General features: G+C 37.8%; 4 protein-coding genes and 1 non-coding gene across 7 annotated transcripts; 3 read left to right on the top strand and 2 right to left on the bottom strand.

The window, feature by feature from the left end:
* Positions 1-108: 108 nt before the first annotated feature.
* LOC128237485 (reticulon-4-interacting protein 1 homolog, mitochondrial-like) lies at positions 109-14,571 on the bottom strand. Its single transcript, XM_052953064.1, has 11 exons — positions 14,530-14,571; positions 13,009-13,197; positions 12,593-12,709; positions 12,208-12,356; positions 11,897-11,965; positions 11,547-11,671; positions 10,340-10,388; positions 9,946-10,082; positions 9,465-9,642; positions 8,903-8,998; positions 109-625 (listed from the first exon to the last, which is right to left on the bottom strand). Exons 2-11 carry the CDS (start codon positions 13,178-13,180, stop codon positions 515-517), a joined length of 1,203 nt encoding a protein of 400 aa, XP_052809024.1. The 5' UTR covers positions 13,181-13,197; positions 14,530-14,571; the 3' UTR covers positions 109-514.
* On the top strand, positions 1,280-1,430 carry LOC128239496 (U12 minor spliceosomal RNA). The gene has a single exon (XR_008261903.1). It is a non-coding gene; the product is annotated as a U12 minor spliceosomal RNA (small nuclear RNA).
* A 20-nt stretch (positions 14,572-14,591) lies between the features above and the next one.
* Positions 14,592-18,806, top strand: LOC128237484 (sodium-dependent glucose transporter 1-like). 3 transcript variants are annotated; one of them, XM_052953061.1, is made up of 4 exons: positions 14,592-14,645; positions 15,795-15,902; positions 16,392-16,683; positions 17,006-18,806. In XM_052953061.1, the coding sequence occupies exons 2-4, from the start codon at positions 15,843-15,845 to the stop codon at positions 17,950-17,952; spliced, it is 1,299 nt and encodes a 432-aa protein (XP_052809021.1). In that variant the 5' UTR covers positions 14,592-14,645; positions 15,795-15,842; the 3' UTR covers positions 17,953-18,806. The 3 variants fall into 3 exon arrangements, with proteins under 3 accessions (XP_052809021.1, XP_052809022.1, XP_052809023.1); XM_052953062.1 differs by lacking the exon at positions 14,592-14,645 and adding an exon at positions 14,655-14,734; XM_052953063.1 differs by lacking the exon at positions 14,592-14,645 and adding an exon at positions 15,128-15,176.
* LOC128237092 (uncharacterized) lies at positions 18,802-24,834 on the bottom strand. Its single transcript, XM_052952301.1, has 5 exons — positions 23,916-24,834; positions 22,586-22,702; positions 22,130-22,258; positions 20,459-20,587; positions 18,802-18,914 (listed from the first exon to the last, which is right to left on the bottom strand). The coding sequence occupies exons 1-5, from the start codon at positions 24,616-24,618 to the stop codon at positions 18,802-18,804; spliced, it is 1,191 nt and encodes a 396-aa protein (XP_052808261.1). The 5' UTR covers positions 24,619-24,834.
* A 9-nt stretch (positions 24,835-24,843) lies between these two features.
* LOC128237089 (sodium-dependent glucose transporter 1-like) lies at positions 24,844-25,740 on the top strand. The gene has a single exon (XM_052952295.1). The coding sequence runs from the start codon at positions 24,844-24,846 to the stop codon at positions 25,738-25,740; it is 897 nt and encodes a 298-aa protein (XP_052808255.1).
* The last annotated feature ends 946 nt before the right edge of the window (positions 25,741-26,686 follow it).

The raw sequence follows: 26,686 nt of genomic DNA, 5'->3' as shown, positions 1-26,686 counted from the left end.
TCATGAACAGTTCTTGGATGAACGAAATTACACATAAATGCATAGGGATGACAAAATGCCTAAATTATGACCAGGCCATCATTTCTTTCTTTGAAAAAAAAAACAACCTTCGAAATAAACTTTTATTTAACAACAAAGGACATCCAACATTACGAATGCTATTTTCAACAACAAAGATATTCAGTGATTTACTGATTACAAAAAAAGAAAAAGAACTGAAAGACATGACAGACTTGTAAATGTGTACCAACGTAATTCTAACCACCTTTTCCTGTAGAAACAAAACAAAAACAGCATTGTTACATTTCTTGTTTTTTGCCCTAAGTTGTCAGAAGTCTCAATTTGGAGAGAAAAAACAAACATACTTGCACTCAAAATGAATTGAGCTGGAAAAATACATCAGTATCCATTATCTTCAATAATCACTGTGGGATAAAGTATAATGTGACACAAGTGTGTCAAGCCATCAATTGATCTTGTATGTTTTCATTGTCAAGAGTCCAGTAGGGTACACCTAGAAAGTTATGTCAATCACTGTTTTTCCTCTGCCGTGTTTCTGGCCGACTTTCTCGTACGCTTCTGGCAAGTCCTCCAGCTTGAAAACCTTGTCGAGAACTGGCTGGATCTGGAAACACACACAATAACAATGCCATCTAGTTATATTCAGATATTAAAACAAGCTACAAGAAGATGCTAATGCTCTTCTTTTTTTTTACAAAGGCAGCATAACTGAATTTATTTAAGCCAGGGTTATCGGTGCATGTATGCATTGTCTCCAGCAACATGTGTTCTAAATTTCATGTACATTTCCTGAGTGTTTATTTTCATATATGGTCGAGGTTAAAATTTTTGTATGATGTTGCTGACATTGACGACACAATAGTTTGATCTTTTTTTTCTTCATGAAACAGACGAGCTAAAAATATCACATGTTAACAGAGTACAAATGTCCTCAAGGGAGACAACTTTAATGATGTCTAGTCATGAATTTTGGCAGTTTTTCCCCTTGCATCATTTCATATATTCACTCCCTTGAAATTTCTATAATATAGAAATAAATAATCATTTCAGCTATTTATTCATGCCAGAAAAAATCAACAGTTTCCCAATCAAAAGATAAATGTACATTTAGCCATTGTATGAAAGGGAATTAAGAGATAAATAAAGACATATTATAAAATCAATGATTGCAAAATGTCTTATTTATATGGTAATATATCACTCCATTTTTACTTTCAACATTTTAACTACTTATTCCACTTTTTGCCAATGTATGTTTATGCCTTAAACTAATGAGTAAGGAAAATAATGGGCTTGTAGGAGTACAGGCCTCAGAGTTTCATCTCTGAAGTATTTCTGAGAAGGCACAGGTTGCCCCTGAGTGACCCACCTACATTTGTGGGATGCTCATGGTGTAGTGATCTTGCCTGAACTAATATTATAATCTTGAAATACTCTTCACTGGTTTACATTAACTCCCCTAGAATGCTACAAGGCAGAGCTCGTGATAAATTACAACAATATGCACTTATATGAACATTATTATTCAACATTGACAACTTTGTACAAAATAGTTATTCACCCACTATTCTACTCTTATAATTGTTCTGCAACAATATCAGTATAATTTCAATAAATCCAGTTGTGACTTCAGAAATTATTATCAGTGGAGCTGGCATTTCATCATGAAGATTCCTACAGCCACTTCTAGCATAACTGAAACTAGTTGCTAGAAGCAAGTTGGCATTTCCACTTTCAATTTTCACCCCTTACAATCTAGTAAAAGATATGATATTTGTCACTTTCAATTTCCATTTTGAAAATATACACAAGAAGTCTAAGGAGTTTTTAAACAAGTTACTCAGGGCCAAAAAGGAATAAGTGTATCAGGTTATTAGATTGCACCAAACCTATCCAGCTTGCCAAGAGACGCCTTACATTTGATCAACTTGCCAAGAAATGCCCTAGATCTTTCTCAGCTTGCCAAGTAATGCTTCAAGTCTTGATCAGCTTGCCAAGAAATGCCTTACATATTGATCAGCTTGCCAAGAGAAACGCCCTTCATCTTGATCAGCTTGCCAAGAAATGATTTATATCCTGCTCAAGCCAATAAACATCCAACATCTCAGTTTTAATCAGAACAACTGTATGTCTGCACATTCAAACAAATTTCAACAAGAGGGCCAAATGGCCCTGAATCGCTCACCTGTCACATATTGCACATTCTTCCATTATATACAAATATTGAAAACCTAAGCCTATGAACACGGGGCGTGGCCAATTTTGACCCCAGGGCTAAAGTTTGAACAATCTTAATAGTGGTCCGATAAACGATGCTTCATACCAAATATCTAAGGCCTTCGCCTTTTGGTTTCGGAGAAGAAGATTTTTTAAGTTTTCATCATATACATATATAAGGAAACCCATGACCGCCCGGGTGGGGCCATTTTTTGACCCCAGAGCCAAAGATTGAACAATATTGGTACAAGTCAACTAGATGATATATCATGCCAAATATCTAAGCTCTTGTCACTACTTGATTTTACGTGTGTATCTATATATGTATATTTGTTAATAATTGTTGTATGTGGCCCATATTGAAAATTGGTTTGTGTACTAAATATGTTATCCAGTTTAAATTAAGACGTTACTTGTCTTTTTGAGTTCGGAGAAGATTTTTTAAGTTTTCACTATAACACATATAGAGAAAACCCATCAGCCCCCGGGTGTGGCCAATTTTGACCCCAGGGCCATAATTTGAACAAACTTTGTAGAGGTCCACTAGACGATGAATCATGCCAAATATCTAAGCTCTAAGCAACGTAAGTTCAGAGGAGATGATTTTTGAAGTTTTCACTATAAACATATAGAGAAAACCCATGACCCCCCAAGGGGGCGGGGCCAATTTTGACCTCAAGGCCATAATTTGAACAATCTTTGTAGAGGTCCACTAGACGATGAATCATGCCAAATATCTAAGCTCTAGTCCAAGTAAGTTCAGAGGAGAAGATTTTTGAAGTTTTAACTATAAACATATAGAGAATACCCTACCCCCCCGGGGCGGGGCCAATTTTGACCCCAAGGCCATAATTTGAACAATCTTTGTAGAGGTCCACTAGACGATGAATCATGCCATATATCTAAGCTCTAAGCAACGTAAGTTCAGAGGAGATTTTTGATTTTTTTTACTATAAACATATAGAGAAAACCCATGACCCCCCAGGGGCGGGGCCAATTTTGACCCCAGGGCCATAATTTGAACAATCTTTGTAGAGGTCCACTAGAAGATGAATCATGCCAAATATCTAAGCTCTTGTCCAAGTAAGTTCAAAGGAGAAGATTTTTGAAGTTTTAACTATAAACATATAGAGAATACCCATGACCCCCCCGGGGCGGGGCCAATTTTGACCCTAGGGCCATAATTTGAACAAACTTTGTAGAGGTCCACTAGACAATGAATCATGCCAAATATCTAAGCTCTAGGCCAAGTAAGTTCAGAGGAGAAGATTTTTTAAGTTTTCACTATAAACATATAGAGAAAATCCATGACCCCCCGGGGCGGGGCCAATTTTGACCCCAGGGCCATAATTTGAACAAACTTTGTAGAGGTCCACTAGACGATGAATCATGCCAAATATCTAAGCTCTAGTCCAAGTAAGTTCAGAGGAGAAGATTTTTGAAGTTTTAACTATAAACATATAGAGAATACCCTAACCCCCCGGGGCGGGGCCAATTTTGACCCCAAGGCCATAATTTGAACAATCTTTGTAGAGGTCCACTAGACGATGAATCATGCCAAATATCTAAGCTCTAGTCCAAGTAAGTTCAAAGGAGAAGATTTTTGAAGTTTTCACTATAAACATATAGAGAAAACCCATGACCCCCGGGGCGGGGCCAATTTTGACCCCAAGGCCATTATTTGAACAAACTTTGTAAAGGTCCACTAGACGATGAATCATGCCAAATATCTAAGCTCTAGTCCAAGTAAGTTCAGAGGAGAAGATTTTTGAAGTTTTAACTATAAACATATAGAGAATACCCATGACCCCCCGGGGCGGGGCCAATTTTGACCCTAGGGCCATAATTTGAACAAACTTTGTAGAGGTCCACTAGACGATGAATCATGCCAAATATCTAAGCTCTAGGCCAAGTAAGTTCAGAGGAGAAGATTTTTTAAGTTTTCACTATAAACATATAGAGAAAATCCATGACCCCCCGAGGGGGGGCCAATTTTGACCCCAGGGCCATAATTTGAACAATCTTTGTAGAGGTCCACTAGACGATGAATCATGCCAAATATCTAAGCTCTAGTCCAAGTAAGTTCAGAGGAGAAGATTTTTGAAGTTTTAACTATAAACATATAGAGAATACCCTAACCCCCCGGGGCGGGGCCAATTTTGACCCCAAGGCCATAATTTGAACAATCTTTGTAGAGGTCTACTAGACGATGAATCATGCCATATATCTAAGCTCTAAGCAACGTAAGTTCAGAGGAGATTTTTGATTTTTTTTACTATAAACATATAGAGAAAACCCATGACCCCCCAGGGGCGGGGCCAATTTTGACCCCAGGGCCATAATTTGAACAATCTTTGTAGAGGTCCACTAGACGATGAATCATGCCAAATATCTAAGCTCTAGTCCAAGTAAGTTCAAAGGAGAAGATTTTTGAAGTTTTCACTATAAACATATAGAGAAAACCCATGACCCCCGGGGCGGGGCCAATTTTGACCCCAAGGCCATTATTTGAACAAACTTTGTAAAGGTCCACTAGACGATGAATCATGCCAAATATCTAAGCTCTAGTCCAAGTAAGTTCAGAGGAGAAGATTTTTGAAGTTTTAACTATAAACATATAGAGAATACCCATGACCCCCCCGGGGCGGGGCCAATTTTGACCCTAGGGCCATAATTTGAACAAACTTTGTAGAGGTCCACTAGACAATGAATCATGCCAAATATCTAAGCTCTAGGCCAAGTAAGTTCAGAGGAGAAGATTTTTTAAGTTTTCACTATAAACATATAGAGAAAATCCATGACCCCCCGGGGCGGGGCCAATTTTGACCCCAGGGCCATAATTTGAACAAACTTTGTAGAGGTCCACTAGACGATGAATCATGCCAAATATCTAAGCTCTAGTCCAAGTAAGTTCAGAGGAGAAGATTTTTGAAGTTTTAACTATAAACATATAGAGAATACCCTAACCCCCCGGGGCGGGGCCAATTTTGACCCCAAGGCCATAATTTGAACAATCTTTGTAGAGGTCCACTAGACGATGAATCATGCCAAATATCTAAGCTCTAAGCAACGTAAGTTCAGAGGAGATTTTTGATTTTTTTTACTATAAACATATAGAGAAAACCCATGACCCCCCAGGGGCGGAGCCAATTTTGACCCCAGGGCCATAATTTGAACAATCTTTGAAGAGGTCCACTAGACGATGAATCATGCCAAATATCTAAGCTCTAGTCCAAATAAGTTAAGAGGAGAAGATTTTTGAAGTTTTAACTATAAACATATCAAGTATACCCATGACCCCCCGGGGCGGGGCCAATTTTGACCCCAGGGCCATAATTTGAACAATCTTTGTAGAGGTCCACTAGACGATGAATCATGCCAAATATCTAAGCTCTAGTCCAAGTAAGTTCAAAGGAGCAGATTTTTTAAGGTTTTCACTATAAACATATAGAGAAAACCCATGACCCCCAGGGCGGGGCCAATTTTGATCCCAAGGCCATAATTTGAACAAACTTTGTAAAGGTCCACTAGACGATGAATCATGCCAAATATCTAAGCTCTAGTCCAAGTAAGTTCAGAGGAGAAGATTTTTGAAGTTTTAACTATAAACATATAGTGAATACATTTACATTTTATAGAGATGATCATTCTGACCAAGTTGCATTGAGATTAGGCTAAAATTGTGACCTCTATTGTGTTCACAAGGTTTTTTTACTAATTGACCTAGTGACCTAGTTTTTGACCTAGGCTGACCCAATATGGAACTTGACCTAGCTTATGTTAAGATGATCATTCTGACCAAGTTTCATTAAGATAAGGCTAAAATTGTGACCTCTATTTTGTTCACAAGGTTTTTCTAATAATTGACCTAGTGACCTAGTTATTGACTGCGTATGACCCAATATCGAACTTGACCCAGATTTTATAGAGATGATCATTCTGACCAAGTTGCATTAAGATTAGCCTAAAATTGTGACCTCTATTGTGTTCACAAGGTTTTTGTACTAATTGACCTAGTGACCTAGTTATTGACCGCGGATGACCCAATATCAAACTTGACCTAGATTTTATAGAGATGATCATTCTGACCAAGTTGCATTGAGATTAGGCTAAAATTGTGACCTCTATTGTGTTCACAAGGTTTTTGTACTAATTGACCTAGTGACCTAGTTATTGACCGTGAATGACCCAATATCAAACTTGACCTATATTTTACAGCGATGATCATTCTGACCAATTTGCATTGAGATTAGGCTAAAATTGTGACCTCTATTGTGTTCACAAGGTTTTTCTACTAATTGACCTAGTGACCTAGTTATTGACCGCGGATGACCCAATATCGAACTTGACCTAGATTTTATAGAGATGATCATTCTGACCAAGTTGCATTGAGATTAGGCTAAAATTGTGACCTCTAATGTGTTCACAAGGTATTTCTACTAATTGACCTACTGACCTAGTTTTTGACCCCAGATGACCCAATATCGAACTTGACCTAGATTTCATAGAGATGATCAGTCTGACCAAGTTTCATAAAGATTAGGTCAAAATTGTGACCTCTGTTGTGTTCACAAGGTTTTTCTAATAATTGACCTAGTGACCTAGTTATTGACTGCGGATGACCCAATATCGAACTTGACCCAGATTTTATAGAGATGATCATTCTGACCAAGTTGCATTAAGATTAGCCTAAAATTGTGACCTCTATTGTGTTCACAAGGTTTTTGTACTAATTGACCTAGTGACCTAGTTGTTGACCGCGGATGACCCAATATCGAACTTGACCTACATTTTATAGAGATGATCATTCTGACCAAGTTGCATTGAGATTAGGCTAAAATTGTGACCTCTATTGTGTTCACAAGGTTTTTGTACTAATTGACCTAGTGACCTAGTTATTGACCGTGAATGACCCAATATCAAACTTGACCTACATTTTACAGCGATGATCATTCTGACCAATTTGCATTGAGATTAGGCTAAAATTGTGACCTCTATTGTGTTCACAAGGTTTTTCTACTAATTGACCTAGTGACCTAGTTATTGACCGCGGATGACCCAATATCGAACTTGACCTAGATTTTATAGAGATGATCATTCTGACCAAGTTGCATTGAGATTAGGCTAAAATTGTGACCTCTAATGTGTTCACAAGGTATTTCTACTAATTGACCTACTGACCTAGTTTTTGACCCCAGATGACCCAATATCGAACTTGACCTAGATTTCATAGAGATGATCAGTCTGACCAAGTTTCATAAAGATTAGGTCAAAATTGTGACCTCTGTTGTGTTCACAAGGTTTTTCTAATAATTGACCTAGTGACCTAGTTATTGACTGCGGATGACCCAATATCGAACTTGACCTAGATTTTATAGAGATGATTATTCTGACTAACTTGCATTGAGATTAGGCTAAAATTGTGACCTCTATTGTGTTCACAAGGTTTTTGTACTAATTGACCTAGTGACCTAGTTATTGACCGTGAATGACCCAATATCAAACTTGACCTACATTTTACAGCGATGATCATTCTGACCAATTTGCATTGAGATTAGGCTAAAATTGTGACCTCTATTGTGTTCACAAGGTTTTTCTACTAATTGACCTAGTGACCTAGTTATTGACCGCGGATGACCCAATATCGAACTTGACCTAGATTTTATAGAGATGATCATTCTGACCAAGTTGCATTGAGATTAGGCTAAAATTGTGACCTCTAATGTGTTCACAAGGTATTTCTACTAATTGACCTACTGACCTAGTTTTTGACCCCAGATGACCCAATATCGAACTTGACCTAGATTTCATAGAGATGATCAGTCTGACCAAGTTTCATAAAGATTAGGTCAAAATTGTGACCTCTGTTGTGTTCACAAGGTTTTTCTAATAATTGACCTAGTGACCTAGTTATTGACTGCGGATGACCCAATATCGAACTTGACCTAGATTTTATAGAGATGATTATTCTGACTAACTTGCATTGAGATTAGGCTAAAATTGTGACCTCTATTGTGTTCACAAGGTTTTTGTACTAATTGACCTAGTGACCTAGTTGTTGACCGCGGATGACCCAATATCGAACTTGACCTACATTTTATAGAGATGATCATTCTGACCAAGTTGCATTGAGATTAGGCTAAAATTGTGACTTCTATTGTGTTCACAAGGTTTTTCTACTAATTGACCTAGTGACCTAATTATTGACCGCGGATGACCCAATATCGAACTTGACCTAGATTTTATAGAGATGACCATTCTGACCAAGTTGCATTGAGATTAGGCTAAAATTGTGACCTCTATTGTGTTCACAAGGTTTTTCTACTAATTGACCTAGTGACCTAGTTATTGACCGTGAATGACCCAATATCGAACTTGACCTAGATTTTGTAGAGATGATCAGTCTGACCAAGTTTCATAAAGATTAGGTCAAAATTGTGACCTCTATTGTGTTCACAAGCAATTGTGAACGGACGGACGGACGGACGGACGGACGGACGGACGGACGGACGGACGGACGGACGACGGACGAAGAGTGATCACAAAAGCTCACCTTGTCACAACGTGACAGGTGAGCTAAAAATGAAGTTCATAAACTTTCTAGAAATCTACACAATTCCTGCATACTTATTGCATGTACCCCAAAATCATGACATCATGTTACCTTTCCAGCATCCACAAGTATTGCAACTTTCTTAAGAGCATTTCCATTTGGCATGAAAAAAGCCCATCGATAGCTTGCCAGTCCATTTGTTATTCCCTACAAACAAACAAAACACACATTTAATATAGTTTTATGTTCAGTTTGAAAAACAACATAAATTTCATACAAAATCAGTTAACAGAACTAAGTCTTGTTGTCCAGTATACAACATTTGTCCCAAATGTCAGTGGTGGAAATAAAGAAACGAAATTCCTGTATAACAGACATGCACTTCTAAGTTTTTACCTGGCGTGGTAAAAACAACAATTACACTGTCAAAATTGAACTTAAATCTAAATTTTTGGTATGCAAGAAAAAGTATAACATGTATGCGGGGCGGATGAAAAAATCGGACCACCAGGCTGGTATCTCATCAAGCCTCATTACAGGCTTCCGCACATGCCCTAGGGTCGGATTTTTCTATCCGCCACCCAACAGACCAAGCCTATTAAAATTTCTCAACATTATGTTTTCTAAACATACAGATTAGCAAATACAATGCTATATAAATTCAGGCCCTCACCTTGGCCAGGTTGTAGTTCAGATTGAGTGCTGATCTGGCGAGGCCCGGTATGAGACCATGTTTGTCAGCATCAGGTAGAAGGGGCATGACAAGTGTCACATAGTGATGGTAGGGCCTCAGACGTGCAAGGGTTCGCTCTGTCTCCTCCCCTCCAACCGGGTCAAGCACCAGGTCCAACCTGCAGATCATGGATGAAAAACAATACAAGTAGGCCATGACCTTGGTCATACCATAACTGGGTCATATAGTGCTGGTAGACATGCCAGGGTCCTCATTTTCTCCTCTCCTTTTCTCCTCCTCCTGGATCAAGCACCAGGTCCAGCTTGTAGTCGTTAGACAAGAAGGGGGAAGGGTTGTTTTTTTTGTCCATGTTGATGCCCATTTTCTCTTATCGGTTTTATTTGGTTTTCTTATTCAACTTTAAAGACAAATGGTTCTCAGTAGAGAACAACTACTTGTAAATGAATATACTCAGCCATACTTGCCAATGCCTTTCAGCTCCTCCATGACGTCCTGTGTGCGATAATCTATCACATGGTCAGCTCCAAGGTGCTTCACGAGGGGCACGGCATCTGAAGCCACTGTTGTCACCACCTCTGCACCCCATGCCTTCATCAACTGTGAAATAGACAGTGTATTAGTGGGTAGAAGTAAAAGATGACAACCACATAGGTTACACTTAGGTTAAGAATACATATTACATCTATGGTTAAGTATATTTACACAAGATTATAAAAAGTGTCACAATGTTTCAAGCAATATTTAAATTTCAAGTTTAGAATTAAGTTTGTTTATACAAGAACTTTCTTATACAATTCACAAAAAAACAAAAAGCATTGCTCAAGAGTGAAGCAAGATCTTTCAATGGGAGTTACCTGTATTGCAAAGGTCCCAATGCCCCCAGCCCCTCCATGGATCATCACCCTGGAATGTGAAATCACCTTATCTCCTTACTTTTCACATCTGAAGGATAAACAATGCCTTTCCTGAGTTTATAATAGTTAAATATACTCTGCAAAAAAAATCATGCAAAACACATTTAAAAGATGAATGTTGTACATTATTTTTTATCTTACTATTCAACAATCATATTTGATATGTGTAGGAGTCTGGGGTCAAAAGTGACTAATTTACATCATTTCCACATAATAAAAGTAAAAATTCATAACTTCACCATGGTTGTTATTTGGATAATGTAAATATCAAATTTTCCCACCAAATCTGAAATAGTTCTGTCTTTTCTGTGATATATGTATGATGTTTGATATGTTAGTTCAGTGGTAAGAATGTAATGAATTGGATGCAAACATAGTGAAACAAGTATTCATTCAAGCCCCTATAAGTGCTGTAAAAATAAAACAAAGTGAAAAGCTTTGTTGAAAATGGGCTTATGAATTGTTCAAGATCCACTTCCAACCAAGCACTTCAAGGAGACAACTTCCTGTCAGCATCAGTGTCACTAAGATCATGCAATACCGCCCTTACACTATGTACAACAATCAACCCTTATAGGATGCGACAAATGGTTGGCACTTTGTTGTTTCATTCATGATTCACATTAAAAGTCAACTGAAGAAACAACAGAATACTAACTGACTTTCAGGTAACGATGACGTCATACGAGCAAAATATTGTGCCCCATCATCATTCTTTACATTTGTTTTATTGTTGTTGTGAAATCATTAAGCCTTGGCTTTATTCATGTTATTAGTTTGCTTAATGTGTATATCAGTTCAGTCTTTGGTTAAACATTAACACAGAGAGCTATTATGTAACTGGCTAAGAAGCTCCTTTTATGTGATATAATACAAATCAGACTTGAAAATATCACAAACATTTTTTCAATTATATTCGCACTACTTTATTGGCCAAATTTATTCAATGCCAAAAAATAAAATCTAAAAGTATACACAAATCAGATTTTTAATAATGAAACAACTTATGATACTAGCCAAACGATGTCTATCATACCATAAAAAAACACTTATTAATCCCAAACTTTATCCATATAATTAAATATAATTATATTCCCTAATACAAAGAGTACTTCCTCTCATGCAATATGCCAAAATAATATCACACCTTTTATCCCTGGCCTTCTGTTCGCTCATTTCACCACAGGTTACGAGGGCAGCCCAACTTGTTGTTGCTACATATGGGATTGAAGCCGCCTCAATGTGTGATAAACTTGTCGGCTTCTTTGAGATCTTCACAATAATCAAAATCATACTGTAATTTCTCAGTTATGTTTGCAATGTGCAGTTTTTATGTGTAAAGCTGATCCTTTCTATTGCAAATAAGAACATTGATGCTAAGTGTATCAGGATTCTGTCAGTATCAAGCAAATTACACAAACATTCACTCAAAATGTAACTTTTAAAGAAGCAAACCTAAATGCAGATACCCAATTTCAGTAATTACTTCATTCCTACCTCATCCTCGGAAGTGACACAAAACTGTGAGTGTGTTCCCTGTCTCTGGGCTGCCAGGGCTCCCCATACCTGCATATAATAAGAATTATTAATTACAATTCATTTTCTCATCTTCATCATACTCCACTGCAATGGTCAATATAATTTGCATTAGTATTGAGTAAAAATGCAATTGCAATAATGACGAATAATATTCAACAGGTCAGGGGTAAATGCTTTGTAATTAAGTTTAGTCATGGTCAGCCATTTATGACAAAATATCAATTTATCAAAAACTTTAAAGGAGAATTTGTATTACAAACTTCATTTACCTCATCACCGGGCTTGAACCTAGTGACACCATGTCCAGTCTGGGTGACAACCCCGGAGAAATCTCGCCCCAGGGTGAGGGGAAATTCTGACCCAGGTCCCCCGCCAAGCCAAGTACGCATCTGGTTTATAATAGTACGACCATAACCTCCTGCAGATAAATGGTTACATTAAATGTTAGAGCAAAATTATGGTAAGAATGTTCTTTGTATCAAAAGAAATTCATGTGGGCGAGTTGAACAAAGTCAATAAAAAAAGTTGTGCAATAATTTAAGATATGGTAAATTTTCAACTTCTGATCTTAATCCTAGGGTCAGAGTATCTTTATTCACTGTTTCATTAAGGATAAGAAGGATATCAACACATATTTTTTCACTTTTTACTAACCTCTCATAACCACATCAATGGGGTTGACACTAGCAGCATGAATCTCTACGAGAATTTCCTTGGGTTTCTTTATTTCAGGAACCCTGGCTTCAGTGGAAAGGACAAGCTCTTCATTGCCTTCAATGAGATATTTTGATAGATTAAAAAAACAACACATTAATGCTTTCTTTACTGTTGAAAATAATCCCTTGGTTCATTTATTTTTAATTATCTAAAAACTTTCTTTAGTTGAAAAATCCTCTAAATATTTCCCTGGAATGACTAGTTGGAAAACATATACAACTTATACCAAAATCACAATGGTGATTAACACTGAGGCATACTTGAAGTACAACATGGTTAGGGTTATAAATGAGTATTGTACATGTAGATGTGCAGTTAAGTGAGTCATCCTCTATATTACAATTTAGATTTACCTCCATATTGGTGTATTTGCCAGGCTTTCATTCGTCGTCTGGACTTTCTCTGTACATTGATAGTCCCTGTTGAGTATAGCCTTTCATGGACATGGTGGATGTTTTCTTCAAGGCCCTGTGGCAGCCTTCTCATAAAAACACACCTCAAACATTGCAGAGGACTGAGAATCATGCTTTTAATTTTTCAATCTGTAATTAAAGTTGCTTATTATTAGAAACAAGGAAACATTGCACGCATCTTCTTATATAAATATTTATTAAATATGTCACTTGTAGGCAGCCAATACAAGGATTTCATCTAGAACCTCCTACTATCAAGTCAAATGCTAGAGTACCTATTAATGAATTAAATGAGCTAACGTGCCGAGCATTTCCCCATACTCCAGCCTTTGCAAGTTACAACCATGACACATACATAATAAAGACTAGTTGACGCCTGAAAATGATTACTGGTAGAGCTGAATTAGCACCTGAAAACAGGACACATATCACAGGTGTGGATTTACTTATTTAACACTGCCAGCACATTAAGCTGTCAGCTGACCGTGTAAGTTGTAACATGATACCACATTGGGCGCCAGATGTCACAATAGGATTGGTTCAAAAGTCAAACATGTGACATATAAATTTATACTAACACCTAAAACACCTAATGTACTGTAGTACTGACAAATTGAGACATTCTGATTATTGATCTGTAATTCAGTTGATATCACTATTTCAGAGATAAACCACTGTCGTTTAATGGGAATTAAATCCTGAATTTGTGTCATATGTTCTATACAAAATTTAGTGGCATTTAATGCACCAGTCAATTGTAACCACAGCACCCCCAGGTCCGGGGAATAGCAGGGACTTTGACTTTCGAACCAGCTAATCTCCGGTAAAATCCCCGCACTGCAGGGACAAACTGCTAGTAAAATCCCCGCTAAAAGCCCCTACTTCCCGGGGGCATCTCAGGTAAGGCCCATTCCCCTCTATTTTCAAAACCACAACATTCACTCGGCACTGCAGGGCCACCTGGAAGGTAAAAACAAAGCCTATTTCCCCTGCTATCTCGGTATACCCCTGGACCTGGGAGGGAGGGGGGCTGTGGCTAAAACTGACCGGTGCATAACAGTGTTTACGCTAAAGCCAGTAAAGGTATATAGGTTTTCTTCATATTTATCAGAGGGGTCACTCAGAGTTACATCTATCATTATGTATAGCATAAAATAACAATGAATTACTGCAGTTTAAAAATGTCAGGCGTAAATTAATAGATAAATCTGGATAAAATTATCAATAACTTTAGAATTGATGTCGAATTTTACAGGTCACATGTCCAGATTTAATAATTAATTTAGGCCTGACGTTTTCATTGAAAGCAGGAGTTCATTCAAACGATAAACTGAACTATTATCTGATATAGAAGACTACATATAACTACATTTGATGCATTACTTGAAAAAAAAACTAGTTTAATGATGCTGGCATGTAGCTGAAAACTCAAATGAACAAATTTACATAATACAACATCACCTTCAAGTAAATCACAACAAACTTGTCCTTGACCTATTGTTGCCGGCGGTGTCAACGTAAACATTGCATCGTGTGATTACGTATCTCTGTCGTGGCCGTAAGTACTGTTGAGTTCGGTAAGTTTTGGAATTCATTGTTTGTTTTCAATAAATACATAACACATATTTGTCTGTACAGTATTCGATCGTGTTAAATTGATATGACCGTATGTATAATGATAATTACTCGTGTATATGTACTTCATTATTGGTAGTGTACGTATTCATGACCATACTTCCATAAAAAAGTCGATACAGTACAGACTACAGTACCAGTACCGTTTGGTTTTAAAGTAATATGCTCTTACAAGTGTAACATGTACGGGCGTGCTCGATGATTTAATATAGTATCAACCAACTTCACTCAGAAAGAAGCTTACCGACTTTTAACAATATTTAATATTAGGCCGAGTTATCGTAAGATAGATCAATACTTAGTAGAGTAACCTAGCTATGATTACCAAAATTGGTACCAGTGGTACGGGTTGACATGGGGACGATTGCTCTGCTACCATGCCACACCCCTATCGCACCGCCAACCCGCCCCTGTCCCAACGGCCCGGACTACCTGTGAATGTTGTATCAGTAGTAGGATTAAAAGCATTAAAGGTAAACATGTACAAAACCGTATACATTGGAATGATAACTCATTATATTATCACTAGATCTTTGAACACGGCCGCCTTTTCGAAACTGAGTCCAAACGCACGTGCATTGGGACAAATTATTTTATCTTCTCATGAATATTCATTACTCAGCTTACTTCTTGCCGCTGGCTCCGTGAACAACTTAAATATATTCACTAATAATTACATATGCATTGTTATAGTCTACATATAATGAAAATTAGGGTGCAAGAACCACACAAATTATTGTTCAAATAAGGTGTGGTAAAGGTTTGTGCGTTCTCACTTAAAGTAAATCCGGGCTATATTTGATCTTTGGTAGTGTCGGTGCGTCCGAGTTTGAGATACAAATGAGCGTGACGCCGGTGTTCCTTTTGGAGTGATAGTTACATATTTCTATTGAAAAGCACATGTTTTAATTGTACATGGCGTATACTGCATTTATATGCAAATGTACCTGCGTCACGGTATAAGATTATTACTTAAACTGAACCTGACAAATGAACGGCCTCATCAATTTCCACTATAAAAAATATGCCGTTGTACAATTATCCATGTACATTTTACACCCTGACGTAACCATAATATTTACATGTTTTAGGAACGCTATGTAGAAGAGACTAGCTATTGCTTAAATGAACCATAAACGATGGTGTCACGACGAAACAAGGCCAAAACCTTTGCTGTCTTCCTACTATGGATAACGAAGGTAACACATACAGTGTTGTCTACAATCATTATCTGAACAAATCGAACCGTTATCACAATTGTATATTTAGAGATGGTAGTGTTAAGTTTTGATGCTCAGTGACGATGGCAATGGTCCAAGAGCTTCAAAAAAAACTTAAAAAATGTAAATCAAAATATATTTTACAAGATACAAGAATCTTTATTTAAAGTCGGGTATGTGATAACAAGAAAAATTAGCTCAATGAGCTATTTTCCGACATGAATAACAGACATGCATAACATATAAAAAAATAGCACATGTTCAGTTTCCAACGACGATCATTCGTTTATTTGGTCGTAAAGTTTTGGTACATGTGTATTTGTTACAAATTTGTCAAATACAGATTAACTTGATATTAATTATTTCAGTACATGGTCATAACCTTTTTAATCATTACTCGAAGCATGTAACATGAATAATCAAAACAAGTCCTTTCAACTTTAGATCAAAGTTATTTTTGTTTCAAAGGGTTTGTACCTGGAAGCGCTAGGACCTGCTATGATAGATCTCCGTCTCATATACGCCACAAACTATGCGTCCGTGACGCGCGCTGTAGCTGGCCGTGGCGCGGGCTGCTTTATTGGTGCGGCGGTAGGGGGCGTATTGATTGATAGGTGGCCGAGCCTCCTAGAGCTCTGGTGCGCCGTCTTCACCACGGTGGCGGGCCTTGGCGTCTCTATGGTAACTTACCTGCCGTCAATCGATCACGTGTGGCTCCTCTATCTTCTTCTCGGTGCCGCCAGCAGCATCGTCAACATTGGTGCATATCCTTACTTACTTTCATAGTCTTAAATATTTTTAAAGTCAATTTTTTATTAAATCTTATTGCATTATAAGATTGTATATTCACTTTTTTATCGGATGCTTGATTTGTGTTATACCATCGGTTCCGCCGGCTCCGGCCTTGTCACAAACCTTGGCCAAATTCACACGAAACTAAGAAACATCTGATAAATGACACTGTGCGTACGTATTGCGATGCCAGTAACTCTTGAACCGATAATTGTCGGCTGAGAAAAGCGGGCGTGCATTGACAGCCGCTTGTGGTGCTAGTGTTTCAACTTCATGTCGTTGTATTTCAGCGGGAACGAAGCTTGCTCTTAGCATGTGGAAAGAAAAAAGTTCCATCATTCTGCAGTTGCTACATATGGGGTTCGGGGTTGGTGCCCTGCTCGGTCCGCTCATGTGTACCCCGTTCCTCGCCGTGATGGAACAGACCGGAACGCAACCCGTTAGGGTCGTCACAGAGTCACGTGTGCACGTGGCATTCCTCCTCATTGGAATAATTACTTTACTGGTCGCTGTGCCGTTTTATTCATTCCAGTTCACAAATCACAATCATAGTAAAATTAAGAATGATTCAAAAACAGAACCAATGATAAGAGTGACATCTACTAGTAAAACTTGGAAAGATCATATAAATCCCGCATCCTATGCAGACGGCAATTTCACGTTCGGTGCATGTGTTTTTTTGTTTATTTCGTTTTACTTCTTCGTTCTCTTAGGCGGTGAAAAGACGTACGTAAGTTTTGTGAGAACAATATCAGTGGACGTGTTCAAGCTGGGAAAGAACGAGGCCTCTTACTTGAACTCCGTATTCTGGATGAGTCTGACCGGCGGTAGGTTTGTCGGATCGTTCGTTTCGCATTTTGTGAGTACTCGGGCCATGATTACCGTCATGGTGTTACTGAACGCAATATCGTCCACGCTGTGCAACATGTACGGACTTACGGACGCTCAAGTGTTGTGGGTTTTCACTGTCCTGGAGGGCTTCCTTATAGCGCCGATGTATCCGCTTGGTGTCGCCTATTCGAACAGTTTGATCAACTTATCAGGCTTTTGTCTGATGTTGATTGCGCTGATGGGCGGCCTTGGTGATATGATATTCCTGTGGTCCGCCGGCCGCGTGTATGACCAGCAGGGCGCCCCCGCCATCTTTCGAATGGTGAACGCCGCCTTCGCCCTCCTTGCCGCCGTGCTGCTTGTTTTCCGGATAGCCACGCGCTCGTGCACTACTCATACAAAGTAATTATAGACTACAGCATCGACGTAAGTGCACGATTACGAGTAGCGGACTTAGAACTCGCTTGTGAGCTAGTATAATTTGATAGGGACTACACACATCGACAGACACACGACCAGACAAGTTAAATGGCACCAATATGTAAACATTACCATATATATTGGTTTAACATGATTTGAAATACAAGTATTTCAGCAGACATGTAAAACTCTATAGTGATTTGTTGAATGTACAACCTCTGTCTCAACTCAATTCTATAGAGCAATTCTCTCGTCAAAAAATAGTGACTACGCAGTTTGTTACAAACTCATATTTCAGTTCTTAGTATGGAGTTATAGGGTTTAACATTGATACCATTACAACACCAGCGGAAGTGACGTGTTTATTGAGTAAAACATCGTAACCCGGGCTCTCACCTGATTTTAATGAGCGTATAACCTTTTCTATTTCTGATTTATAGAATTATTTTGCAAGTGGTAAAAAATTGTCATGTGGGTTGTGTGGTCAGTTGTGGTATTCTAGTTCTTTTTTTCAGATTTTACATCAATATCGTTCTGTTTTGACGGGTCTCCTGGGACATTATTGAAATTTATTTCTAAACCATCGACTACATTTCATCAATGTAATCATTATATGTATCATAATTGTATTGTTTCGTTGCAAATATCAAAATTTGACAGCTATTCTTTTTTTTAAAAGCTCCCAAAAAGCTTTATTTTCACAGCACTGTCGCTACAACGTTCTACAGGTAGCTTTTGCATGTTTATAATTAACGTACGGCACGTGTGCCTGTCCCCTTGGTTCACCATGTAGAAACCATATGTATCTATACCGACGCGATTGCGCATGTGCGGCCTAAATTTCCGGGGACCAGTATGATTTTACTCCTTTGTTGATGTTGATCAAAGGGAGATATTTCTCACCCTCGCGAATAATGTTGACTAAGGCGGAGTTCATCATATCTGGGTCTAAGTTTTAAATTGTGAATTTTTCTTACATCAAAAATTTGCCTTTCGCTGTCCTTTTTATAAAACAAAGTTTGCAATTATCAACCAAATGCCATAGTCAACAATAAATTAGCATATAAACACTTCAAGTATCAGAATTGTCTCACCTCTGCCATCTAATAAATGATATACGACTGTTAAATTAAGCTAACACTGTACTACACTTTTCTCAAATATAATTACAGATAAATAAGTAAATTAGAATAGCATGTTAATTAAAAGTATTTATTATAGGATACAAATGGGACCAAGTGCTTTTCAATATGACCGCCCCGATAGCTCAGTGGTGCTTCGGGTGCGAACGGTCGTGGGGTCAAACCCTGGCCGCGTAAAACCGTAATATGGTAACAGTACCTCCTTTGCCTAGCGCTCAGCATTAAAATGATTGTATTCTGAAAATGGTGTACTCACAGGTGTTCGTCACATTGCTTGAATACAGTAATACATTTTTTTTTATTTTTTTTTTTTTTTAATATTTCTTATCTTTATTTTTTTTTATTATTATTTTTTTTTCGGTCAAGATAGTGAATACATGTCATTTTAAAAATATTCTAGAATTTTTCATGAAAGAAAATTAGTTTTATATATAAATAAATATAATTATATTTATTTATATTTAATACTTTTTTTTTCAAGAAAAATAGTGGAATAATTTTTTAAATGACATCAGTATTCACTATTTTGAACAAAATAAATAATAATAATAATAAAAAAATAAAAAATACGAAAAAAAAATGCATTACTGTATCCAGGCAATGTGACGAGCACCTTTGGGTGTACTCAGTACTCACTGCTAGTTAAACCCAGGGAAGTTATGTACCGTGTATATAGGTGCTTTACACCGAGGACTTTAATGAATAAGAGGTCTCTTTGCAAAGAGCTAGGGTTCGCACCCAGGAATCTTGTACCTCATTCTGTTTCTCCAAGTCAGCTTATATCGGGATTTGACTTGGTATTGCATTCAATTCTATCTCACTTCTCTTATGGTATTGTAAAACACGATTCAAGTCGTAATTTATTTATTTTTATTAATTATCGTTTGTCATTCATTTCCAGACGAAATTTGTTAAAACAAACTACTTCAAGACGCCCTTTGATGCTTTGCACCAATGGCCTTTCTTGTATAATTCGTTTTATTTAGCGTGCATGTATAGGCCGTGCAATTGAACACTTTGTTTAAGGGTAATACTTGCCTTTGGGTTCGAAATCGAATGATAGACAGTTCTTATCGTTTAACCATCTGTTTTCAAGCAATCGGCCATTGCAATCGTCGTCAATGTGAACGCTACTGCTGGTGTAATTTATTGGCCATACTGAGGGTGTATGTAGATGTTCACAAATCAAAATGACATTTGATCATCCTATATCTTAATACTTCTTTTTATAAACAAAAATGTTTAATGAAAAAGTCGTGGCTTCATGGAGTAAATGTTGATATCCATAGTTGTAGCCAATAATCAATAGTGGCTAAATTTTAAATAATAACAACATAATTATTGCTTCACCTGTTGGAGCGAGCACATTTTCCCTCACAACACCATGGAGCTCGAACGTCCGGTCCTCGTGCTGTCTCTTCATCAAGTTATGGTCAAGAAGTTTCTTTACAACAAATTGCTTCACTCTCGAAATCGAATCTGAAATAATCGTTTTCATAAATAGATCAGTAGACGTATTGGTATAGTGAAGGTATTTCAAGTCGATGTCATGAAATGATCATAAAAGATGCGTATACATTATGACAATCCGTTAAAATAAACTACAAGAACATTAATATTCAATGTACATGTTTTGCACAGATCTTGAAGTGCACACATGTATGACTCTATGCCTGCAAAATGTGGGTGTATACTCTTCGTCATTTTTATTTTTAGATATTTTTTTTATTTTTGTGAGGCCTTGCAAAATCCCACAGTTTCTATTCAATTGAAGACGAGGAGAATGCTGACCAAAATAATGGACCTCTTTCATCCCTTTGGCAGTTTTATTTCACAAGTACTGTATAAAATAATATTATATACAATTTTGAATAAACAATTGAAACCATATAATAAAAAATAAAGATTTCTGTTCAAATACCTCAACTACCCTATTTTTCGACCATGTTTTTGTCAACAAAATTACTTTATAAGATATAAATCTCTTGCGGTATGTCATTTTTTTAAGTTTTATTTTTACTTGAAGGCCACACGCGCATGAGAGATAACACACATAAATATAACTACACCGCATGAAACATCAAACAATTATATTAGAATGTATATATAAAGGAAGATGACCCAATTAACATGCAACGTTATTATTTGTGCACTCAAATCCGTGTATGTTTATTAGTACTACAATTACAATTACAATTTATGAAGTTCAAAATGTTTGGATAGCGATAAAGATTATGATGAATATATTTACGTCTTTAATTTTTTCAAAGGCTTACAATTAAAGCTGCACTCTCAAAGATTGACCAATTTGACAACTTTTTTCATTGTTGTCTCAGAATCACCTCATATTGGCTTCCATGCTTTCAATTTACACATATAAGATTATTCACAGTCGGATAATTCATAATTGGTTGGAAAAATGCCGAAACTTTCATTCTTCTTCAAGCGTTAGTGACGCTTTTAGCCATAGAACGTCAAATTTCGAGCGTAAATATTTAAAACTGAGATCTGATCTTTTACCCGCACTCTTATATATCACCGGTTTTCAGACATTGAGTCAAAATTTGGCAAAAAATGAAAGTTGTCAGAACGGTCAATCTGTGAGAGTGCAGCTTTGAAAAGAGAATGAGACTCGGTGCCTATGTCTTGTCTATTACATAGTGTACACAATCTATTTGTCTTCCAATACCATAAACTGAAGCATCTAAATTTTTAAAAGAGCAATACCCAAGTATTTCGGTAAATAATTGTATAGTAGATAATTCTCCGTTCAATTTAATAAATTCTATCGTTAAAACATTTTGAAGGATCATAAACATTGCTTCAGTATATTTCTAGAGTTGATCATACAATTATTATTTCACTTTGATCTTTAAATAATTAAGGTTAGGTATAATCTGAAAAACGTTAACGTTGAACAACCAATGATATCAAAAATATTCCTTATTTTGGCAACATATTCACAGAGAAAATACTTTTTTGATGTGCAGGGGACTCTTATGAGTAAAAGCGAAGTGTTACCGTTTCCTCTGTTGAGAATGGCAAAGGTTGAATCTTCAGCTATGGTCGCGTCCGGTCCAGAACGGGACAACCGCTTGAAACACGTCTGTATCTCTTCATCCAGCTGCTTAAAATTTTCACCCAGCTTTTCTGATGTGAACAAAAGCAAATTGACATTTAGAGATATGTAGAAAAGGTTTTCGGTGTACGTTTAATAATATGTTGTTTTTTGTTTGTTTGTTTTTACAAAAAAAAGTATATTGTTATGTAAACAACGGAATAAACTGAATGATGGAAATTGTTGTTGATTTTTATGTAACACTACTGTCAGTATAAAACGAAATTGTGTAGGGATAATAAGACTAAACTGACTTGCACATTGACATTCACTTGCGATAACACGGTGTCAGTTTTTAATGACTTGAACGTGTTTGCCCATACGATAAAAATACAAATGAAGCTAGTATAAAATTTTACCCATTCGCTCGTCAGATGGACAGTTAAAGGGACTAAGGCAACGCCGGCGACAGGAAATCATGAGTTCGAGCAGTTCCCGCGGCTCCAATAAATAATCGTCTTCTAAGAGTAGCACACCTAATTATAATGAAAGCAAATGCAAGACCCTACAACCCATCCTCTCGTCAAACGGGCGGTTGTAGTGTCCAAAGCACTGCCGCTGACATGTACATGAAGTATGCCTAGCGGCCTGGCGGCCTAGCGGCGTGAAGTGTGCGGCCTAGCGGCCTTATTTTTTCCTATTTCAGATTGATAATTTGTGCATTCAAACAGTTAATTTATCATTGTTTGAGAAGAAAACGGATATAAAAATGCCCTGAATAGAAAACAATCTATGGCCGCTATGTTAATATGATAAAAACAATGATTAATCATTGTTTTCCAAAAAATGCATGAACAATAGAAATAGGGAAAAATTTGGCCGCTAGGCCGCCAACTTCACACTGCTAGGCCGCCAGGCCGTTAGACCGCAAACTTCACGCCGCTAGGCCGCTAACTTCACGCCGCTAGGCCGCCAACTTCACTTACATGCCGCTGACAGGAAATCATGGACTATGGCAGTTCCTTCCAAAATCTTATATCATCTTCACGAATTATCGGGCTGATAGTTATCGGGACTGAGGCAGGAGATTAAATAGCTCTGAATTCTGACCATATTACCGCACCTTTAACATGGTCTTACAATGTAACATTGCTTGCTGTAAGCACGTTTGTTGTCTTAAAATTAGAGAACGATCTGACCAATTATGTTAAAACTTTCTGGATAAATAAAAATGGTCAAGATTTGATGACATTTATTTGTCAATAAAATTTTGTTTTTGACAGGATACACGTTAACTTATCCAGGCATGTACATCAATGAATTGATCTATCTCACACACTTGTCTTCTATAAAACATGTAGAGTACCATATGCAAAGTGAAATTTCGATTTCCCATCTATAGCATTGCTTGTGGGGAAATACCCATGGTATTCCAATCAAGAAACTATTCAGTCGTAAGCTCACATTGCTTTTCGAATGAGATATTTATGTTTCGGTCAGATCTATTTTTGTTTGTCCTGAAATTGTTTGTAAAAGTTGAAAAAATCGGGTTACACTATTACATCTCCTGGCATTTATAGCCACCAGGACCACCAATGGTCGAAATACAGGAGTCCGTATAGCTACTTTTACATGGATCGAAAGCGGCATTTCAAAATGCAGTTTGTTAATTATGGCAGAATGTCATTTGATTAAGTTTATCAAATTTGAATCAGCTTGAACAAATAACGAACACATATATCAACGCACCAGCTGTAATGGCGATTTGCGGCCGACCTTCGCACAGTTTCGCAACTCTCTGTAGATGGACGTTGTGCATCTCGCGATCCTCTAGTTCGCAGTCCTTGTAGTAGTTGTTTGTCACTTCGTGGAGCAGGCACATGACGGCGTCGTCCCCTAGCGGGCGTACCTCGTGATCTATTACAGTCTTTTGTGTGAGTTTTAACTTAATGGACGTTGTCAGCACGATTTGCAATCTAGAACACACGCTGAGAGACATATTCAGAAAGTCAAGAAAGTTGTCTTTTAGAGGTGATTGCATAAAGGAGTCCACGTTACCGAGAAATAACAGCACGTTCTCGTCTTGCTCGGCCACAACATCTATGAACCATTCTTTAAAGAACTCACACACGCGTTGGTCGCTGAGTTTTTGTTCAACGGCTTGAAAGTCTTTTCCAAATGACTTGCACATATTTTTGACCCACGACTTTTGGGAAAAGTTGCATTGAACGTCAAGTTTAACGTCTTGATACAAAAGCTTTCTCTCGCAGTCATCGTCACTCTGTATCCTTCTAATAAGTTCTTTAATAACCCTGGACTTTCCAACCTTTTCGGATCCGTTTATCTGGATTAATCTATACCCTGCCTTCAACTTGGTGTGACGGAAAAGAGCCTTTAAATCAGTGTCGCGACCTACAAGCGAACACGGCGAACAATGGTGCACATTCCCCATCTTTATAACTTATCACGACAGTAACTTGTCGATGACTTAAACGAGGTATTTACCATGGCGATACAAAATCATTGCAAAATGATTACTTAAAAACGTAACAAAATCCTGACCTCTGCATTATATTAAATTCCCGTTATACCTGACACTTAAAATGAACTGTATTGTTCGATTATGAATTGAAATGATTTAAACGTACGAAAATCATGATCCTCCTCCTTTAGATACATGGCAACAATGTTTTATTCGACATTTTCAAGTGCCCTGCTCGGTCCGCTCATGTGTACCCCGTTCCTCGCCGTGATGGAACAGACCGGAACGCAACCCGTTAGGGTCGTCACAGAGTCACGTGTGCACGTGGCATTCCTCCTCATTGGAATAATTACTTTACTGGTCGCTGTGCCGTTTTATTCATTCCAGTTCACAAATCACAATCATAGTAAAAATAAGAATGATTCAAAAACAGAACCAATGATAAGAGTGACATCTACTAGTAAAACTTGGAAAGATCATATAAATCCCGCATCCTATGCAGACGGCAATTTCACGTTCGGTGCATGTGTTTTTTTGTTTATTTCGTTTTACTTCTTCGTTCTCGTTGGCGGTGAAAAGACGTACGTAAGTTTTGTGAGAACAATATCAGTGGACGTGTTCAAGCTGGGAAAGAACGAGGCCTCTTACTTGAACTCCGTATTCTGGATGAGTCTGACCGGCGGTAGGTTTGTCGGATCGTTCGTTTCGCATTTTGTGAGTACTCGGGCCATGATTACCGTCATGGTGTTACTGAACGCAATATCTTCCACGCTGTGCAACATGTACGGACTTACGGACGCTCAAGTGTTGTGGGTTTTCACTGTCCTGGAGGGCTTCCTTATAGCGCCGATGTATCCGCTTGGTGTCGCCTATTCGAACAGTTTGATCAACTTATCAGGCTTTTGTCTGATGTTGATTGCGCTGATGGGCGGCCTTGGTGATATGATGTTCCTGTGGTCCGCCGGCCGCGTGTATGACCAGCAGGGCGCCCCCGCCATCTTTCGAATGGTGAACGCCGCCTTCGCCCTCCTTGCCGCCGTGCTGCTTGTTTTCCGGATAGCCACGCGCTCGTGCACTACTCATACAAAGTAATTATAGACTACAGCATCGACGTAAGTGCACGATTACGAGTAGCGGACTTAGAACTCGCTTGTGAGCTAGTATAATTTGATAGGGACTACACACATCGACAGACACACGACCAGACAAGTTAAATGGCACCAATATGTAAACATTACCATATATATTGGTTTAACATGTTTTGAAATACAAGTATTTCAGCAGACATGTAAAACTCTATAGTGATTTGTTGAATGTACAACCTCTGTCTCAACTCAATTCTATAGAGCAATTCTCTCGTCAAAAAATAGTGACTACGCAGTTTGTTACAAACTCATATTTCAGTTCTTAGTATGGAGTTATAGGGTTTAACATTGATACCATTACAACACCATCGGAAGTGACGTGTTTATTGAGTAAAACATCGAAACCCGGGCTCTCACCTGATTTTAATGAGCGTATAACCTTTTCTATTTCTGATTTATAGAATTATTTTGCAAGTGGTAAAAAATTGTCATGTGGGTTGTGTGGTCAGTTGTGGTATTCTAGTTCTTTTTTTCAGATTTTACATCAATATCGTTCTGTTTTGACGGGTCTCCGGTGACATTATTGAAATTTATTTCTAAACCATCGACTACATTTTCATCAATGTAATCATTATATGTATCATAATTGTATTGTTTCGTTGCAAATATCAAAATTTGACAGCTATTCTTTTTTTTTAAAGCTCCCAAAAAGCTTTATTTTCACAGCACTGTCGCTACAACGTTCTACAGGTAGCTTTTGCATGTTTATAATTAACGTACGGCACGTGTGCCTGTCCCCTTGGTTCACCATGTAGAAACCATATGTATCTATACCGACGCGATTGCGCATGTGCGGCCTAAATTTCCGGGGACCAGTATGATTTTACTCCTTTGTTGATGTTGATCAAAGGGAGATATTTCTCACCCTCGCGAATAATGTTGACTAAGGCGGA

The sequence above is a fragment of the Mya arenaria genome, chromosome 6 (genome assembly GCF_026914265.1).
Source record: "Mya arenaria isolate MELC-2E11 chromosome 6, ASM2691426v1".
Classification (NCBI taxonomy): domain Eukaryota; kingdom Metazoa; phylum Mollusca; class Bivalvia; order Myida; family Myidae; genus Mya; species Mya arenaria.
Note: the sequence above shows the minus strand (reverse complement) of the source record. Positions and strands in the feature narration are given on the sequence as shown.

What these genes read in the sequence shown, in the direction of transcription:
- LOC128237485 (XM_052953064.1), bottom strand. Translation starts at nt 13,180, where the DNA reads ATGATTCTCAGTCCTCTGCAATGTTTGAGGTGTGTTTTTATGAGAAGG. An exon ending in CATTGATGTGGTTATGAGAG is followed by an intron (nt 12,357 to 12,592) that starts GTTAGTAAAAAG and finishes ATTTATCTGCAG; the next exon opens with GAGGTTATGGTCGTACTATT. An exon ending in GGTTCAAGCCCGGTGATGAG is followed by an intron (nt 11,966 to 12,207) that starts GTAAATGAAGTT and finishes TATTATATGCAG; the next exon opens with GTATGGGGAGCCCTGGCAGC.
- LOC128237484 (XM_052953061.1), top strand. Translation starts at nt 15,843, where the DNA reads ATGGTGTCACGACGAAACAAGGCCAAAACCTTTGCTGTCTTCCTACTA. An exon ending in TCCTACTATGGATAACGAAG is followed by an intron (nt 15,903 to 16,391) that starts GTAACACATACA and finishes TTTGTTTCAAAG; the next exon opens with GGTTTGTACCTGGAAGCGCT. An exon ending in CAGCAGCATCGTCAACATTG is followed by an intron (nt 16,684 to 17,005) that starts GTGCATATCCTT and finishes GTTGTATTTCAG; the next exon opens with CGGGAACGAAGCTTGCTCTT.
- LOC128237092 (XM_052952301.1), bottom strand. Translation starts at nt 24,618, where the DNA reads ATGGGGAATGTGCACCATTGTTCGCCGTGTTCGCTTGTAGGTCGCGAC. An exon ending in GCAAATCGCCATTACAGCTG is followed by an intron (nt 22,703 to 23,915) that starts GTGCGTTGATAT and finishes CATTATAATTAG; the next exon opens with GTGTGCTACTCTTAGAAGAC. An exon ending in TCCATCTGACGAGCGAATGG is followed by an intron (nt 22,259 to 22,585) that starts GTAAAATTTTAT and finishes TGTTCACATCAG; the next exon opens with AAAAGCTGGGTGAAAATTTT.
- LOC128237089 (XM_052952295.1), top strand. Translation starts at nt 24,844, where the DNA reads ATGGCAACAATGTTTTATTCGACATTTTCAAGTGCCCTGCTCGGTCCG.